Here is an 18,309-nt window from a genome sequence, read left to right as displayed (position 1 = left end):
AGAGTATTTTAACGATCAAGGGAATCAAGTGGTCGACTCGAGCAAAGAGAAAGACCGAGCCAATTGTGAGAAGTTCATGCCACATTGGTTCCGATTGGGGCAAGTAACCCCTTAAGCACCCTCTTCATCGGAGATACGAATAGCCCCCTCATTGCCGACACCATGGGACCAGAATCCTTCCGAGTATAGAGTGCTGCAGAAGTTAGCATGTTGTGTCTAGTAGCAAAAATTGGATAGAGAACTCACATTCCAGGGGAGCTGTCATGAGCCAGAAGAAGCCAGTATCCGAGGATACCCTGTGTGAAGATATCTAGGACAGCGAACAGGATAGTCTCCATATCAACACTCAGTCGGAGTGCCAGTGCACCAGCCGCGAGGGAACTATTGACACTTTATTAGTATTTGCTCAAGATATATAGAATATCTCTTCACCGGTATACTCACATAGGGAACAGTGCCAGGATGGCAATGGCCGATCCAGAGATAGACGTAAAGAGGCGTCTAGTCTGAGCATCCTTGTTCATCGCCGCCCGCTGCGCATGGAAGCCAACATGGTGAATCACAGCCAGATAGGAGATACATGAAATGGTCAGCCAGACCCAGCGGACACGGGTATGACCTGCAAAGGTGCCCAGGAGACCCGTGGCGAGCATGATCAGGTTGGCGACGGTAGCCATCAGCAGGTTGGCACCTGGGAGGCCAGAGATCAAGGCGAAGTTAGTGAACAAGAGTGGTGCGGTGAGTGCCCAGTTCACGTAGCGCAGCCAGAGGATCTGTCGGACGTAATCTGTGTGGGTGTCTGGGACATGCTTGTGGGATTCATGGGTGGTGCTGTGGCGGTATGTCATGCCCTGACCGGTTGCGAGGGCGAGGTAGACAATGAACGAGATGGTGGTAATCAGAGAGGTCAAGACATGGAAGACTCGCTTGGGCTAGAGCTCTTGGTTAGCAGAGAACATAATGTGAAGATATCGAAATCGATCATCGCAGATCCGCAGATCCGGGGTAAACCCACCAGTGGGGCGCGGGCAGCCAGAACGTAGAACACCAGAGAGGAGAGACCCATCAACACAGTGACAACCCTTTGATTGTTAGACTGAATTCCAAGATTCCATACTAAAGGGAAAAAGGGACACACCAAAGAGTTCGCTTTCCGGCATCATGGAGTTCCTGGTAGACTGGGGACCCCGGAACGACCGTGGGGATAGGCGCCACGGATGACGTAGTGGCGGGGGCCGTCAAGGAAACGAACTGATCAAATGAAGGTGGAATCATGATGGTCCAATTCAGTTTAGAATGGGGAACAGTATTGAAAAGAAGAAGAAGGAAAGAAGAGAGAAGGTGAAAGACGAGGGTATATGAATGGGATGACGATTGCATAAAGCAGGATTCAGGTCGGGATGATTGGGAGGCCCGTCATCGACCCAGGTTGCACTGTCGTCATAGCCTTAATATAAGTATGAAACATGAACATAAATTACTTTGCAGCTTTGAATTCTGATTTGTTAGATTTGTTTGATGTTTCTGGGTTACGGGTGGCACTGCAGATCTGACATGGGTTGGGCAACTTGGTCCAATAAGAAGGCACGATCGTTGATCTGAGGATCGACAACTAGGTACTCCGTATTGAGATTGGTATTGTATAGTACAGACAGAGAAAAATAAGAAAATGGTATAGTACAGCTGAACAGTGGTCTAGGCATTCACCACTGTATCACATCGATCGCAGATTGCATCTTCAGTTGCCACTGGCTCTGGAATGGCGTACCGCCAGCACCGTGGGCATTTGGAGGCCTGTGGTGCATATACGTACACCTTACCTTGCTGGCTACCAATTCCAAAGGTTTCCTCGTACTGCCATTCGGCACTGTTGATCTCAGAGGGTATAGGATCACCATGGGAGGCCAGGGTGATAGAAGACACAACAAAGAGATCGGGGAGTTCGGATAGATATTGTTGGAACAAACCGGAGCTGCCAGGCAGGACAATATGGACGAAGGATTGCAGAGAGGAGCCAAGCTGCTTTTTACTGCGGGCCTGTTCCTGCAAAGTTTTGATAGTAGAGTGGACCACAGTCAGCTCCTGGTAGCTCGTGTCCAGGGATGAATCTTGCCACTCCTGTGGAGGGGTGGAACCAAGGCGCTGCAGGGGGTGCTCAGAACTAGAGCGGATGGATTCCGGGGTATGTTCCCAGGTTTCTTCCACAAGCACTGGGGTGATGGGAGCCAGCACTTCTTGGAGATAGCGGTAGACGTAGAACAAGGTTGTCTGTGCAGCCCGGCGACTCGTGCTGTTCTCACCAAGTGTGTAGAGCCGATCCTTGATCGCCTCCATATAGAAAGCAGAAAACTCGAGATTGGCCCACCGGTTCATTGTATTCACAGCCTTGTAAAATTCAAAATTGTCACATGCCTTTTGCGATGTGAGCACCATGTCCGAGAGATGCTTCAATGCAATTCGATCGACTAGCTGCAGCTGCTCGTACGGAACCACGTTCTCTGGATGGAAATCGGCAAGGGCACCTAGCAGCAACTTGAAGGTGACACGGAACTTGTGGAGACTGGTGTTCACGGTCTGGAGCACCTGCTTTCCGATCACCACGTCGCGCGTGTAGTCACTGCTTGCCGCCCACAGGCGGAGCGCATCGGGGCCAAGAGCGTCGTACACAGGTCCCTGGGTTTCGGGTTGCTTCCTCCCTTTGCCTTTGCGAGGTTTGAGAGGAGGCAGCAATGTGCCATCCATGATAGTCTGCGGGTGGATTACATTGCCAATGGACTTGCTCATCTTCCGCCCGTCTTCATCCAGAGTGAAGCCGTGAGTGATAAGGTTCTTGAATGGAGCACGAGGCGTTGTGGATTCACCTGAGCCAAGTTGATGCGAGATATACGTGAGAAGCCCAGACTGGAACCAACCACGGTGCTGATCGGTACCTTCCAGATACACGTCGGCTGGATGACTACGTCCTTCGAGGGGCACATCAATCTCCGCCCAGCTGGTACCACTGTCGAACCAGACATCCATAGTGTCCGTTCCGCGACGGTATCCCGCTCCGGGTTCGTCCCGTAACGAGGGAGGAATCCATGCCGCATCATCTGCACTGTCGGTCCACCAGGCGTCAATGCCCCGCTCTTCGATTGTAGCCATGATGTGCGAGACACTATCTTTGGTCAAGACAGCCTCTCCAGTGGTCCGATGATAGATGGCAGGAATGGGAACACCCCACGCACGTTGGCGCGAGATACACCATTCACTGCGATTCTTCACGAAGTTTTCCAGTCGGTGCTTCCCAGTCTCAGGAACGAAACGGACATCTTCCAGAGCTCGAAGAGCACTGCTGCGAATGTCGGCCACATCGGCAAACCACTGCTCGGTAGCCCGAACAATGATCGGAAGCTTTGAGCGCCAGTCGTAAGGGTACTTGTGCTCGTACTTGTGCTGGGCAAGCAACTGGCCACATGATTCGACCCATTCCAATACTGCGGTGTTACCTTCGTCCAAGACAGACTTTCCGGTTAGTCGTGTAGGATCGAGGGGCATAGCTTTCTCGGTGAACTTGCCCTCGTCATTGACGGGGGCGTACACTGGAATACCACGCGCAAGACACGCTTCATAATCATCCATTCCGTGCCCAGGCGCGCAGTGAACCATACCAGAGCCAGAATCAGCAGTAACGAAGGATGCAGCGAAGATGGGCTGCGCTTGAGCTTCAGGTCCTTTGAACAGGGGTCGATACGTAGTTTTCTCTGCCAGCGTGGATCCCATAATAGACGGCACAATGACAGACAGTTCTTCTTTGAGCATAGTCTGAAGATATTCGAACCGGGATTGAGCGATGAGAAGATAGCCATGCTTTTCCGACAGAACGACAGTGTATTCCAAAGACTCGCTGACGGCAATAGCAGCATTGGCAGGTAGTGTCCACGGGGTAGTGGTCCAGATCACAGCACTAACATCATTTCCGTGGAGAAGAGGATTTCCAGACAGTTCGGCGGGGATATCGACAAGGGGGAACTTGACCAGGGCAGCCGTCGAGATATGGTCATCCTTGTATTCCAATTCCGCTTCCGCCAAAGCCGTACCCGTTGAAGGTGACCAGTAGACGGGCTTGAACTTCCGGTAAATGAGGCCTCGGTCTACCATTTCCCGGAATATACCTAATTGTCGCATCTCGAATTGTTTGTCCATTGTCTTCCAATGGTTCTCCCAATCAGCCATGACCGCAAAGCCCCGGAATCCCTTCATCTGTTCCTTCACTGTCTGTCGAGCCAATTGCCGCGCAGATTTGCGAATGACTGCCGCGCTGACCGACCCATCCGCCATGTCTGCCTCGCGCAGACCTTGGAGCGCCTTGAGTTCAATCGGCAGTCCATGGCAGTCCCAGCCTGGCACGTACCGCACCCTCTTCCCACGACCCAATTGTACGCGACAGATGATATCTTTCAAGATTTTGTTCAGAGCATGTCCGACATGCAGATCGCCATTGGCGTATGGTGGGCCATCGTGAAGGACAAACGGTTGGTCGGCGGGCCTTTCGCGGCGTTGCCAGGCGTAGAGATCATCGGTGCATCGTTTGAGGTATTTCGTCCGATCGCCGGCCGATACTCGCGGAGGGAAAGTGGATTTCGGAAGTTTCAGTGTTGAGGTCCAGGAGCGGGGGATTGACCGCGCCAGTTCGGACATTGTCCAGCCGAGTGGGATGTTCCAAGTTGAAAACGCGAAGGATTGCAAATGGAAAAGGCGGCCAGCGGTCTTGGCACAAACACCGACCATTCCTGAAATGGTTTAGACCCCGCTCTGCGGGAATCGATTTCTTAACATTATGTCCGAACTTATCAACAGACGTACCGTACATCTCATCTCATGAGTCTAATGACCTACTTTGGATCAGTATAGGGACCGAGAGGGCCTTTGAATGTCGTCATGAATAGGCAACAGATTTCCTCGAGTCCCTTACATAACCTTGGAAAGATGATAACTGAAAGATGTCTCCTATACGTCCAAGCCCCCTTATGTGTGGGGATATCGGAATCCGCGGACCCCGAGGCAGTACGAACGCCAAGGATCGCGCCAAAGAACGCGCAGAGAGAAAGTGGCTGATCATGGTTTATATATTGAGCATGGTCTTCTTGTATCTCTCCTTTTCAAATCTATTCGACAGCTTGCCCCGTCACGTCACCGTGCTTGACAGAGATCCCATTGTCGCACGAATTCGAGTGGATCAGCTTTGCACTCATCCGGAAACATTGATAGGGGGACGTTCACGATGGAAGAAGATGAGAAGAACGGGTCGAATCGGTCTTATGACCTAGAGCCCGAAAAAGAAGCAGAGTCACTTGGTGGCTACTGGGTAACGCCGCACATCTCCGATTTGTAGACCGAAAGGCTAATGTTAGTAGAGGATCTTTCGATATGGCTCGTCCAAGGACTACACCTTGCAGGCCTGTGCCACTGCCTGTGCATTAGGATCTGGGGTGGGCATGGCTCTGGTCAATTTGGTGTTTGGCCAGTTCATCACACTCATCACGGACTATACCACGGGCGACTCGGATCCATCGCAGTTCCGGAACGAGGCCGGAAGACTTAGGTAGGTGCATTCCCTAGTCCATATTGATATTGATAGGTGGGCTAACACCTGAGTAGTCTCTTCTTCTTCGTCATTGGTCTTTGTCGATTTTTCCTCACTTACGGATACAGCACATTGTTCACACTGGCGGCATACCGTATCACACGAAACATTCGCCGCCTGTACCTGAAAGCAGGACTCAGCCAGGAAATTGCATTTTTTGATGCTGGATCCAGTGGATCCATTGCCATGCAGGCGACTTCCAACGGCCGACTGATTCAAGCCGGTATTTCGGAGAAGCTGGGGCTTGTAGTTCAGGGACTTTCCACTTTTATCTCGTCCTTCGTTTTGGCCTTTGTCACCCAATGGAAGCTGACTCTCATCTGCTGTTGTATTGCCCCAGCAATGCTACTCGCTTTGGGCGTAGTCGCCACAGTTGAAGCCGGGATTGAAACGAAAATTCTCAAAGTCCAGGCCCAGGCTGGCACTTTCGCTGAGAGCATTCTGTCAAGTACTCGAACCGTGCATGCTTTTGGTCTTCGAGATCGCCTCCTGCGAGACTATGACAAGTTCTTGGATGTTTCCAGCCGACTTGGGAAAAAGAAAAACCCCCTGTTTGGTTCCCTGTTCGCCACTGAGTACACCATCATCTATGCAGGATTTGGCTTGTGCTTTTGGCAGGGTATCAAGATGATATCCAATGGAGAGGTGAAGGAGGTTGGAGATGTTTTTATGTGAGTTGGACCTTCTTTCTGTACCAATTGAGGTTCTGACCATTTTCACAGTGTCCTTATGTCTGTCATCATCGCAGCCACAAGCTTGACCGCGATCATGCCTTATATGATTGAATTTACTCGCGCTGCCTCGGCTGCATCGGAGCTATTTCAACTCATGGACCGTACCTCGAGTATCGACCCATTCGATGAATCTGGCAATAGACCGACGGGCGTGACGGGTTATCTCGATTTTGACAATGTCTCGTTCGCTTACCCCACGCGCCCCGACGTCAAAGTTTTGGATGACTTCTCCCTGCATATTCCCGCCGGGAAGACAACTGCGCTTGTCGGAGCAAGCGGCTCTGGCAAGAGTACTATTGTTGGACTGATTGAACGATGGTACAACCCTCTCGCGGGGAAGATCAAGCTGGACGGCCAGATTTTGGACCAATTCCACCTCAAATGGCTGCGTCAGAACGTGAGGCTTGTTCAGCAGGAACCTGTTCTGTTCTCAGGGACAGTCGCCGAGAACATCGCTCATGGCCTTGTCGGTACACCGTGGGAACATGAAGCCCCAGCCGAGAAGCTGGTTAGGATTCAAGAAGCTGCTAAAATTGCCTTCGCTCATGACTTCATTACTGAGCTTCCCAACGGATATGACACCGTAATTGGTGAGAGAGGTGGACTGCTATCAGGTGGTCAGAAGCAGCGGGTTGCAATTGCTCGCAGCATTGTTGCGCAGCCACGGGTTCTTCTTCTAGATGAAGCGACGAGTGCACTTGATCCCCACGCCGAGGAGGTCGTTCAACAGGCGCTGAACAACGTTTCGAAGGGACGGACGACCATCACAATTGCACACAAGCTGGCCACTATCCGGGATGCTGATAATATCGTGGTCATGGAGAGTGGCCGCATCCTCGAGCAAGGAACACATGACTCTCTTCTGGCATCGAACGGCGCCTATGCGCGACTGGTGCGGGCTCAAGATCTGTCTGTGGCCGCACGAGGTCCGGAAGAAGCTTCGAGCAATGAAGATTCAGACGAAGATAATCATGTCCCGCTGACCGGTGAACTCACTCGGTACTCCTCGATGACACGGTCAGGCTTGGAGAAGCAATCGTCGCGGGATGATTTCGACAATTGGAAACGATTGGGACTTCTTCCAACAATTTGGCGGCTCATCACATCAACTTCTGAACTCAAGTGGACTTTCGCGATCCTGATTCTGGCGTGCTTCACAGGAGGTAAGATAGTCGTTGTGGCCTTGTTCTAACAGACCAGAACTGATAAATTTTACATCTAGCTGCTGCTTTCCCCGGCCAATCCATCTTGATGTCCAGGTTCATCGAAGTCTTCCAGTTCACAGGTTCAGCCATGCGGGAAAAGGGAAACTTCTTCGCTCTCATGTTCTTCGTTCTGGGACTCGGATCCTTCGTCGTCTACTTCATCATCGGATGGACATCAAACGTTGTGGCACAGGTGATCATCTTTATCCCCTAGTATGAGTCCACTTGCTAATTCCTCACAGACAATGAATCACAAGTACCGGAAGCAAATCCTCAGTGACATAATGAAGCAGGACCTACAGTTCTTCGATCGCCCTGAAAATACCACAGGAGCCCTGAGCAGCCGTGCCGACTCAAACCCTCGCGCCGTGTATGAGCTCATGGGCTTCAACGTTGCCCTGATTCTGATCGCATCGGTCGGTGTGTTGGCATGTGCCATTCTGGCGATTGTATATGCATGGAAGCTCGGCCTGGTGATTGTCTTGGCTGGACTTCCTCCCATGCTCCTCTCGGGCTACGCTCGCATCAGTCTGGAGGGTTTGATGGAAGATAAGATCTCCAAAATGTTTTCTCAGAGCGCATCGATCGCTTCGGAGGCTGTGAGTGCCATCCGAACGGTATCTTCTTTGGCGATCGAGACCTCGGTCTTAGAGCGTTATACGCAGGAGCTGGATCGTGCGATCGCCGCATCTACAAAACCAGTGCTTCTCATTATGCTTCCCTTTGCATTCACGCAAACTGTTGAATATTCCTTCCTGGCACTCGGATTCTGGTATGTTTGATTCGCTCAATATGGATTGCTGTCCTGCTTTCTCTCTATCATGGCGTCCGTCATCTTGCTTCGATGCTAACCGAGTCATGATATGCAGGTACGGCTGTCGTCTTGTCTCCTTTGGCGAACTGAGCATGGTCAACTTCTTTATCTCATTTCTGAGTGTCTTTTTCTCTGGCCAGCAAGCTTCGATTCTTTTCGGCTTCTCAAGCAGTAAGATACATCACCTGGACACCTGAGCCCTACTTGGAACCAGCCACTAATCGCTATACAGGCATGACAAAAGCAACAAACGCGGCCAATTACTTGTTTTGGCTTGAGGAGCTAGATCCTACAATTCGAGAGACTGACGAAAACCGCGATGTCGGCCCAACTGACTTCAAATCCGTGCAATTGGAAAACCTGCAATTCTCCTATCCAATGAGACCGCATGCTCGCGTCCTTCGTGGCATTGACCTTCATGTAAGCTCCTCTTCCCCCATTCTACCTTCTTTTCCACCGACAGCTGGTGTCTGTTTCGTTTCTAATGCCTGGTATAGATTACAAAGGGGCAATTTGTAGCATTCGTCGGCGCCTCCGGCTGTGGAAAAAGCACAATGATCAGCATGCTCGAGCGTTTCTATGATCCGGTCGCCGGTCACATCAAAATCGACTCGCTTGCATTGGACCAATTCAACCCATGGCTGTATCGGGGCCAAGTGGCACTTGTGCAGCAGGAGCCCACGCTCTATCCTGGCACTATTCGTGAGAATGTCTCCATGGGATCACCAACTGGTGACGGATCAACTGTTTCCGACCACGATATCGAGGCCGCCTGTCGGGCTGCGAATGCTTGGGTCTTTATCTCTTCTCTACCAGATGGTCTTATGACTCTCTGTGGCGCCAATGGGACACAGCTCTCTGGTGGCCAGCGTCAACGCATTGCCATTGCCAGGGCGTTACTCCGAAATCCTCGTCTGCTCTTGTTGGATGAAGCAACAAGTGCGTTGGACACGCAGTCTGAGAGGATTGTTCAAGATGCGCTGAACGAGGCGGCAGCTCAAGGGGACAGAATCACAATTGCGGTTGCCCATCGTTTATCGACTGTTCGCCATGCCGATGTGATTTGCGTTTTTGACGGGGGTAGGATTGCGGAGTCTGGGACGCATGAGGAACTACTGGCCAAAGGGCGACTTTATCCCAAGATGTGTGAGGCTCAGAACCTAGGCACCTGATTAGGTGAACTATAGCCGTTCTTGGGATATGTAAGAGTATTTTTAAAAGGAACAAGGGTGAACTGTGTATAGGGACTTATATTGACGGGATAGACTACCATACAATAATGCAGAGCGAATGAGCACATAAAACACACATCGTTCAAATCTTTCGCTCATGATTCAATATCTTACATCGCGATAGCGCCTGAATTTAGCACGACGTCGAGGCTGTCATCTTCATGGAATCATTCTGGCTGGTTCTCCATCCCCGCACCCCCGCATCTCGTGAGGGCTCTCCTTTGGGATGTGGGGGGTTTTGATGCCGGGAGTGTACTTCGAGGATTCTCGCGAATTACGTCTAGGCTTCCAACTTTCAGGATTGAAGGGCGCTATGCCATCTTGCAATATTGAAGAATGACTAGCTAGTATTGTCATGACTCGTAATGTATGCACAAATGTTGGAAATGCTATATTGGGACGTTATCCCAGATCAGTAAACTGTCAAGCAACTCACGGCGCCGTTCTTGAGAACTTCAAATAGAAGCCCCGGAAAACCAAATAGCTCGGTGTTGCCCAATCCCCCATCCTGACCGTCTGCACCAGTCCGAGGTCCTTTGCCTGTACTCTCCTCCCACCCACCAAGGAATTCCACGCTGCTTTCGGGGCTGTCTCCCCATCCACGGTTTAGCACCATTGGTCGCTGTAAAGCACGCTCCTCGGTAGGGTTGGCATATGTTCCTTTCCAAGTAGCGCGCAATCGTTCTGAGATTTCATCATAAGGCGATTCCGAGGTCAGGGGTTCGCGAGAGTTATCCAGAGGAAGCAGCCAGCGACTCCGGCGATGACGATTGAACGGATAAGAGCCTGGAACGTTTCCATGAAGGACGATCTTGGTTACTGTCAACTGTGCAGATGGCGGCGGGGGTGACGGATCCGGTAGATCTGAGGCAGGGAAAGCCGGTCCGGGGGTTGTCGGGTATGAAATAAAGGCATCAAATCCATGGTGGAAGTAATTCATAAAGCACTCTGCAGGTAGCGACGTAGGGTCCCCGGCATTGAAGGTTGCCAGGTCATCGTCTGACTCATCGGTTAGACTGTTAGTAGATGAGTGGTCGACATCTGGAATGTCCATTCCTCTGCCTGGAGAGGTACCAAGGTCTCCGCCACCAGTTGCACGATGGATCGAGATTCGGCGATCATTCTTACGGTAGATTGCGTCAGGTGGCCCAAAGTCTGCAATGAGGTCCTGGGGGTCGTCTCCCCCAGAGTTATGTGTAAGGGAGAACCCGTCCTGCGGAGTACCTGAATTTTCCCGGCCCCGAGAATATGCCACTCCTCAAGTTCATCCGCGAGCGAATCTCGGGATTTGCCAATCAAAGCCGATGAACGCGGATACTGTGGCTGCTGTGTGAATAATTTGGCGCGAACCTCGGGCCATGATGACCCTTGGAAAATAGACATGGACGTGGCCGGCAAGGCAGCCGAAGAGGACAAGAGCGCTACAAAGTCACACTGGTCGGACCAGGCCGAGTGTTGAAGGGGAAACGAGAACGCGATTCCTGGATATGAAAGCACATAGGTGCCATATGGGGACTGGTCTACCGGTGGTACGTATTCTCCTGGGTATGAGGGACCAAACAGGCGATTGTAGACGTGCCGGAAGCTAGGGCCGTGCGAAGACACGGGTTGTTCTGCTGACTTTCCACCTTTGACTACATCCTGATTCTTGTAGACAAGATTCACTCGAGCGAAGTCCAGAACTTCGATCAAACGCAGCCTCTGGTCGGGGCCGTCGAAGCGAAGGCGCAAGCCATTTGAAGGTAACTGCAGTACCACCGGTTTGCGAAGCGGATCTGTAGAGGAATAGGCAAGGTCGATAGCAGGATAGGTTTGAGGATAGGACTTGACTCGAGTAAGGACGTTATGAAGCGATGCGCCCAAGACTATTCAAGTATTGATTAGTTAGAGTCACTCGGAGGGCTAATATGTTGACAGAGACGTACTGATGAAGCCGAGTCCCTTCCCAGGGATGATTTGCGCATGCGGCGTAGTGTTAGGTGTAGTCATATTGGGCGGTCTGATTTCATGACCCGGCGAAAGTTAGTGGACGAAAGTACATGCAATAGGACAAGCTGTGCTTGTTATGAAGAGGGAAGCTCCGGGGAAGTAAGGAAGTCCACATGGTATGAGGGGGTGGATAAGCGATAAGAAGCGATGACGATAAAGCCAGCAGACCGGGTCATGTGAGAGGGGGAATGACCACATTACGTAAGCTTTGTTTATGTTTTCCCCTTTGAGACGGAGCTCCACAGATATACACAACCCTGGAAGCCTCTGACGCGAGCTGGTAAAAGGATTTCGACCTACTCTTGCTTCGCCAGTACTTGGAATATCTCTGCAATATTTCTGCAGAAACAACCGACTCGCAATCAGCGAGTGTCGCATAGTCACCATGGCTGGGCCACCAAGGCCTCCATCTACGCTACCCACCACCACGAGGAGGTCGGGTTTGCGCCAACCGGTCCGAAGAGCGGGCTCAGCAGCTCCAGAACGACATGCAACATCTACAGTTTCCACTCCGACGGTGCGTTCTTCCGCAACGAGCGCAGCGCGCGCGACGAGAAGCCCGGAAAAATCTAGCGCTGCAGCAAAGCGGAAGGATAAAGATTTTGAACGCGAGCTCAACGAGGACACAAGCATTCATGTGGTGGTACGGTGTCGTGGCCGCAGCGATCGCGAAATTAAAGAAAACAATGGCGTCGTCTTGTCAACTCCAGAAGGTGTGAAGGGCAAGACCTTGGATCTCTCAATGGGACCGAACGCGGTTTCGAACAAAACATACGCTTTTGACAAAGTATTTTCACCAGCTGCCGATCAGAGCATGGTTTATGAGGATGTGGTTGTGCCCGTTCTTGACGAGGTTTGTAGACCCGCCGTGTATGGAAAGAGAATGTCTTGCTAAGTTGTGATAGATGTTGGCAGGTTACAATTGCACGATCTTCGCATACGGACAGACCGGAACGGGAAAGACGTATACCATGTCAGGAGACATGACCGACACCTTGGGCATCTTGTCCGATGATGCAGGAATTATTCCACGCACCCTTTACTCCTTATTCAGCAAGCTGGAGGACACGGAAAGCACAGTGAAATGCTCATTCATCGAACTTTACAACGAGGAGCTCCGGGATTTACTGTCCTACGATGATAGCACCAAACTCAAGATTTTCGAAAATGAGAAGAAGGGAGGGCACAGCACAATGGTCCAAGGGATGGAGGAGACCTACATTGACTCTGCGTCCAGCGGCATCAAACTACTTCAATCGGGCAGCCACAAACGTCAAGTGGCAGCGACAAAGTGCAACGATTTGAGTTCTCGAAGTCATACAATCTTTACCGTTACCGTTTTCACGAAGCGCACAACTGAATCTGGCGAGGATTATGTGAGCTCGGGCAAACTGAACCTGGTTGATCTCGCGGGTAGCGAGAATATTGGACGCAGTGGCGCAGAGAACAAACGAGCGACGGAGGCAGGTCTCATCAACAAGAGTCTGCTCACCCTTGGGAGAGTAATCAACGCTTTGGTGGATAAAAGCTCCCACATCCCCTACCGCGAGTCCAAACTCACGAGACTACTCCAAGACTCACTTGGAGGACGAACAAAAACCTGCATCATTGCCACAGTTTCGCCTGCACGGAACAACCTTGAGGAGACCATCTCTACCCTCGACTATGCCTTCCGTGCCAAGAACATTCGCAACAAGCCTCAGATCAATTCTATCATCTCCAAAAACAAGCTTCTACAGGATATCGGGATGGAGATTCAAAAGCTCAAGAGCGAGCTCATTGCCACCCGACATCGCCATGGTGTCTACATGACGCCTGCTGCATACGAAGAAATGACAATGGAAAGTGAATCACGGCGAATTGTAAACGAAGAACAACGCGCCAAGATCGAATCAATGGAGTCCAGTCTCCGACACAAGGTCCAAGAACTGCTCTCTATCACGGGTAACTTCAACTCATTGAAGCATGACAATGAGGAGACTCAATCCAAATTGAACGAGACGCGAGACATCCTCAACGAAACAGAAAGGTTTTGGAAGGACACCCAGGAGAAATTGGATGAGGAGACAACAGTGCGCAGGGCTCATGAAGCTACAGAGAAACAACTTCGTCAGATCGGCGCTGGTCTAGTGTCCACTCTGAATGGCGCCGTCCAAGACGTGGACGGACTATATGCGAAGTTGGATCGCAAAGACAATTTGGAGACTGAGAACCGGCAGACCTGGCACACCTCTACCGGTGAGGTGTCAAATGTCACGCAGCAAATAGATGCTCGCATGCATGACTTCCAAACGCAGCATGCAAAGCTGCTAGAAGACATGTCCGCTAATATTCACCAATTTGTGGACCACGAGCTAGGCACCGTGCAGTCCACCCGCTCCCAAATCCGAGATCTTTCTACTACCTTCGACAAGGTGGAGACAGAGGCAAAGCACAATACCTCCTGTGCTCACAACGAGATGAATGAGGTCCTGGAAGAGATCAAGGTTCTTCGGGAAGAAGTGAAGTCCAAGGTTGGGGAAGGCCTGAATGGGTTGTCAGCTGCTGCTGCTCGAATCTCGAAAGAGGTTATCGGGGAGTTTTCGGAATTTCACTCCCAGCTTCACTCATCATACAGCACGCTCGGCAGAGACTTCAAGTCCATGTTTGAGAACATGGCAACGCATGTCGATGAGCAGAAGAACGAAATCAATAAATTACGCCTGGAGCTGCAGGCAGCAAATCGCCAGACGGTGGAGGCCAATCGAAAGGCCTCTTCCACTCTAGCGCAGGTACTGGAAGAGGAACATGCTAGTGCACAAGCTGAGCGTGACATGGTTATGTCTCAAATTCGGGGGCTCCTGGAGGAATCACACCAAAAGCATAACAACCGCCTGAAAGGCAAATTTGACACCCTTCGCACCGACATCTCGGCATCAGGCGACTCCCTTGAGCAAGCAACTGCACAACACGACAGACACATTGATGAATGGATTTTCAAAGAGGAACAGTTCTCCAAGGACATTACTGCATCCAAAGATGACATCAAGACCAGGATGCAGAATGATTGGGAGGTAAGGAGAATTGCATTTCATGGCTGCGAAATGAGACTAACAATGAATAGGCCTTCGATCAACGTAATCTATCTATACAACGAGTGACAGAGTCTGTGCACCAAGAGACTGTGCGTATTGTGGACGCTCAAGTGAGCGACATGGGCACACAAATGGAAGCTTTAGATGACTTCGTTGCCAAAGCGCGATCGCAGAATGGCCGTTTCCACCAATCTCACTTGAGCAATTTGGATGCCATGGCGAAGAATGTCCGGGAGTCTCGGTCACATGTTCATGAGCAACTTGATGGAATCACTCGTCGTGTCGGGCAGCTCCAAGATGATGTCGGTATGCACACCGAGAGTCTGGAGCAAACCACCGCACCCCTCCAAACTGAAGTCCGCCAGCCACTCCTAGAGCTACGGTCCAATATCCAGAGTCACCCCTTGAAAGAGTATGTTCCAACAGGCATCACCCCTCAGAAACGCCGGTACGAATACCCTTCGGAACTACCTCATACGGAACCTCACGATGGTCTTCGCGCCCGGCATCGGACTTCCAAGCAGTTCACTGCTCTGCCATTCAGCGAACAGGAGGAACAAGATCCTTCTGCTTCGACTTCGCCTTCCAAGAAATTCGTGTACAACGATACTCCGGAAGAGGTAGGCCACCCTCTTCCTTCATCCGCAGCCACACCTCCCAACACTGGCCTTAGGGAAGTCGACCTAAACGTCGCCAGACCGGTTGTGTCTGACGGCAACGACATCCTACCACCCAGTAAATCGGAGACCCCGGCGCTGGCTCCGTCCCTGGACCTGGACGAGACGCCCGAAAAGGAAGAGCCCGAACAGCCATCTCGCAAACGGCGCCGCTCAAACTCCAACAATCACCATACCACCGAGGGCAAAATCCCCAAAACAGTGCTGTCGAAGAAGCTGGCTGGCGTGAAGGAGGGGCGTGAGAATCTGCCGCCTTCTGGCATTGCTGGTGGCCGGAGATACAGGAACCGCACCTCTGATTAAGTAGTTCCCAGGTTGTTTTCCCTGCACGTTGTTTTCTCTGTTCTTTGTTTGATTTCCGTCAATTATTTGATACCCGAGAGTTACTTGCTGGGCTTTTGGAGTTTCTGGCTGAGAGAAAGTATGGGTTCGTCAATCCCTTGTATCTATCGATTCCTTTGTCTGAGTCCCATAGAACGGCGACTGTATTTGGCGTTTCGGGTTTGGCTACATCGATATACCCCATGGGGATGTCAGACTCGATCTTAATACCACTGTCTTTCTCCAGTTTGCTTTTTTTCGCTCGCTATATGCAAAGTGTATTCATGAGATCCGTCCGATTAGCCTGTTAGTAGACTAAGCTGTAAATGCTAACGTGAATCCTTCACCCACGACGCGCCTGGGAATGAAATCATATTTAATCGTCAAGGGTGCTGCACCTCTATCTCAGCACTAGGCGCCGCATTATCTTCCCCGCCCTGCGTGTTCCCTTCAGCTGTGTCCGGTAAGGAAGAATGCTGCTCAACCCCCTCCTCCACGTGGTTCCCCCTCGAATTGGCAGCCTCTGCGCCCTCGGCGGCGTCAATGATAACTTGCAACTCGCTCATCCGCTTCGCAAACTGATCCATCATCTCCTCGAGCTTACCCTCCTTCTCTCTGCCGGTGACTTCAACTGGAAACCCACTTGTGCCCCGGATCTTCAACATTAACCCATGTCCTGGCGACTCGCCAGGGTTGCTGTTCTCAAAGGTTGGTGCCGGCACCACTTCCGTGTTGAGAACCTGCCATGTCGGCGAGAAGCTCTGCGCCGCGGTCACACGGTACTGCTGGTGTGACGAGCTCTGCTCTTGTGGCAATTCAGATGGATTCGCCGGTGACGAGGACATGGATTTCGTTTCACCCCCGCCTTTGGCGGGTGCTAGTTCTCTTATCGGGATAGGCTGTGCTGCGCCGGGTGTGACGGCTGATGGCTCTATGTCGAGAATGACATAGTTGTCCCATACACCTGGGATTGGCGGTGGAAGTAGCGTGGTCTTTGTCTGGTCTAGGTTGGAGGAGTCTCTGGTCTCATTTCGGAGATTGGATGCTTGGGCCTGGGCGATCTGATCTTTCTTGGAATCTGATAATCCTTCTTGCTGCGCTGCCAAGCTGCGTAGAGCGGCCTCTGTCACAATATCGGTGTCATCATCGGAGAATATGTAGTGGACCGTCGGATGGTGGTAGTCCGAGGTATGGGCGTCTTCAATTAAGGTGAAGAATGGCTGAAATGCGGGGTGAGACGCGGGTTGGTGCTCTTGATATTCCTCAACTTGGCCATGCGCTCCATCCAGACCTACACCTTGTCTGGGGGATTCGGTTGTGTCTGGAAGTTGGTGGATGTCGTCTGTTGATAGACGCCCCTCGGGCAGTTGCCCTTGCAAGTGTGGATCACTCGGCCGCGAGGAGGCGGTGCCTGGCCGCGAGAGCGCTGCTTTGCGGAGGAACTGCCGGGATGACGAGGAGGACAGAGGAGGATGGTTGGGAGAATTGTTCAGAGACATCTCCGTGAGCTGAGGCTACATCATTTTGGAAAAGAGCTTGGGATACGTTGAGAACTTGAGGTTCTATATCAGCGTGCGGAGAGCTTCTTATCGATAGCGCCACGTGACCAAGTAAAATTTGATGCCTGAATTTGGCCTGATTTCCCGCTTTCATGATTCATTTCCCCTAGCCATAGGCCCATACGGCATTAACCGACCGCTTTTCTCGCCGCCCTCTGATCAATTTTCTGAGATTCAAGGGAGTGTCCCAGTCTGTCTTCACCACCTCACAACCCAACTCACGGCCACACGGCCTCACAAGAACCCCTACGCTAAACAGCGAGACGACAGCACAGCGCGTCAAGACACGACCTGAAGAACCCCACATGTCGGGGAGGGTACCAGTCACAAGGGCCAAACGTGCCCGGTACCACAGCCAGAGTTGCCATCTATGGGCGTACCTTAATATATATTACTGTATATAATTCCATAGGTAGCGTGGCACGCCCACATACCCTTCGGGAGGTCCGGGGACGCAGGCTACACCTGCGACCCACTGGGCGTTAAATATAACAACAACAACGACAACGACACAACGCCCAAGGCAGAGTCCACTATAGGCCACATCGTCTATATCACTCTTCTTTGGGAAAAAGGACGAGCTGTAGGCCGAGACCTGTGTACTGCCTTCACCCATCAGTTTGATGAGGGAGTAGGCAGCGGTCTACTTAGGTCGATCGCCATGTTTTCAGTTAGGTTGTTTTTTGTTAATGCCGAACATATTGCACAGCAGGTGTGGAAGAGGAGAGAGATTGGAGTATGGGCGCCTCCCGAAGCCTCGGACGCCAGTGGCCTGCCTTCTAAGGAGCCGACCCTTGCCAACCTACCTTTCGCAGCAGTGGAAGCAAGACCAGTTTTGGATACCGGAGCACAAGGCCTGTGGCTTTCCAGTCATCGTGGCAAACGACAAGGAGGATGCGGAGCTTTGGCATGCTGGCCTTTGCGCCCGCGGCATTGCAGCGGTTGTCGCGTCTAACTATTCCGAGCTTGCCGACCATCTGTTTAAGGAAGTCACCATTTGGCTGGGATCGGATTTGGTCGGCACCCGCGCGATTGGTCGTGTCAAGGATAATCCCCACTTGCTTGCGTGGCTTGTGAA

General features: G+C 51.6%; 6 protein-coding genes across 6 annotated transcripts; 2 read left to right on the top strand and 4 right to left on the bottom strand.

The window, feature by feature from the left end:
• Positions 1-111: 111 nt before the first annotated feature.
• N7515_008978 (opsin family protein) lies at positions 112-1,275 on the bottom strand (the record flags this gene model as incomplete). Its single annotated transcript, XM_056669722.1, has 5 exons — positions 112-193; positions 247-381; positions 445-932; positions 1,016-1,082; positions 1,139-1,275. The coding sequence occupies 5 exons, from the start codon at positions 1,273-1,275 to the stop codon at positions 112-114; spliced, it is 909 nt and encodes a 302-aa protein (XP_056517521.1).
• Positions 1,276-1,695: 420 nt separating this feature from the next.
• On the bottom strand, positions 1,696-4,680 carry N7515_008977 (isoleucine--tRNA ligase ISM1; the record flags this gene model as incomplete). The annotated part of the gene is made up of 1 exon (XM_056669721.1): positions 1,696-4,680. The coding sequence occupies one exon, from the start codon at positions 4,678-4,680 to the stop codon at positions 1,696-1,698; it is 2,985 nt and encodes a 994-aa protein (XP_056517520.1).
• A 583-nt stretch (positions 4,681-5,263) lies between these two features.
• Positions 5,264-9,551, top strand: N7515_008976 (ABC transporter ATP-binding protein; the record flags this gene model as incomplete). The annotated part of the gene is made up of 9 exons (XM_056669720.1): positions 5,264-5,347; positions 5,397-5,584; positions 5,641-6,297; positions 6,349-7,523; positions 7,583-7,758; positions 7,808-8,337; positions 8,435-8,550; positions 8,612-8,799; positions 8,877-9,551. The coding sequence occupies 9 exons, from the start codon at positions 5,264-5,266 to the stop codon at positions 9,549-9,551; spliced, it is 3,789 nt and encodes a 1,262-aa protein (XP_056517519.1).
• A 472-nt stretch (positions 9,552-10,023) lies between these two features.
• N7515_008975 (UPF0183 domain protein) lies at positions 10,024-11,600 on the bottom strand (the record flags this gene model as incomplete). The annotated part of the gene is made up of 3 exons (XM_056669719.1): positions 10,024-10,779; positions 10,836-11,476; positions 11,537-11,600. The coding sequence occupies 3 exons, from the start codon at positions 11,598-11,600 to the stop codon at positions 10,024-10,026; spliced, it is 1,461 nt and encodes a 486-aa protein (XP_056517518.1).
• A 385-nt stretch (positions 11,601-11,985) lies between these two features.
• N7515_008974 (putative kinesin family protein (BimC)) lies at positions 11,986-15,654 on the top strand (the record flags this gene model as incomplete). Its single annotated transcript, XM_056669718.1, has 3 exons — positions 11,986-12,453; positions 12,506-14,653; positions 14,704-15,654. 3 exons carry the CDS (start codon positions 11,986-11,988, stop codon positions 15,652-15,654), a joined length of 3,567 nt encoding a protein of 1,188 aa, XP_056517517.1.
• Positions 15,655-16,055: 401 nt separating this feature from the next.
• Positions 16,056-17,171, bottom strand: N7515_008973 (uncharacterized protein; the record flags this gene model as incomplete). The annotated part of the gene is made up of 1 exon (XM_056669717.1): positions 16,056-17,171. The coding sequence occupies one exon, from the start codon at positions 17,169-17,171 to the stop codon at positions 16,056-16,058; it is 1,116 nt and encodes a 371-aa protein (XP_056517516.1).
• Between the last annotated feature and the right edge of the window lie 1,138 nt (positions 17,172-18,309).

Source organism: Penicillium bovifimosum, assembly GCF_028826915.1.
Source record: "Penicillium bovifimosum strain IBT 22155 chromosome Unknown utg000007l_segment0_segment0, whole genome shotgun sequence".
Classification (NCBI taxonomy): Eukaryota; Fungi; Ascomycota; class Eurotiomycetes; order Eurotiales; family Aspergillaceae; genus Penicillium; species Penicillium bovifimosum.
Note: the sequence above shows the minus strand (reverse complement) of the source record. Positions and strands in the feature narration are given on the sequence as shown.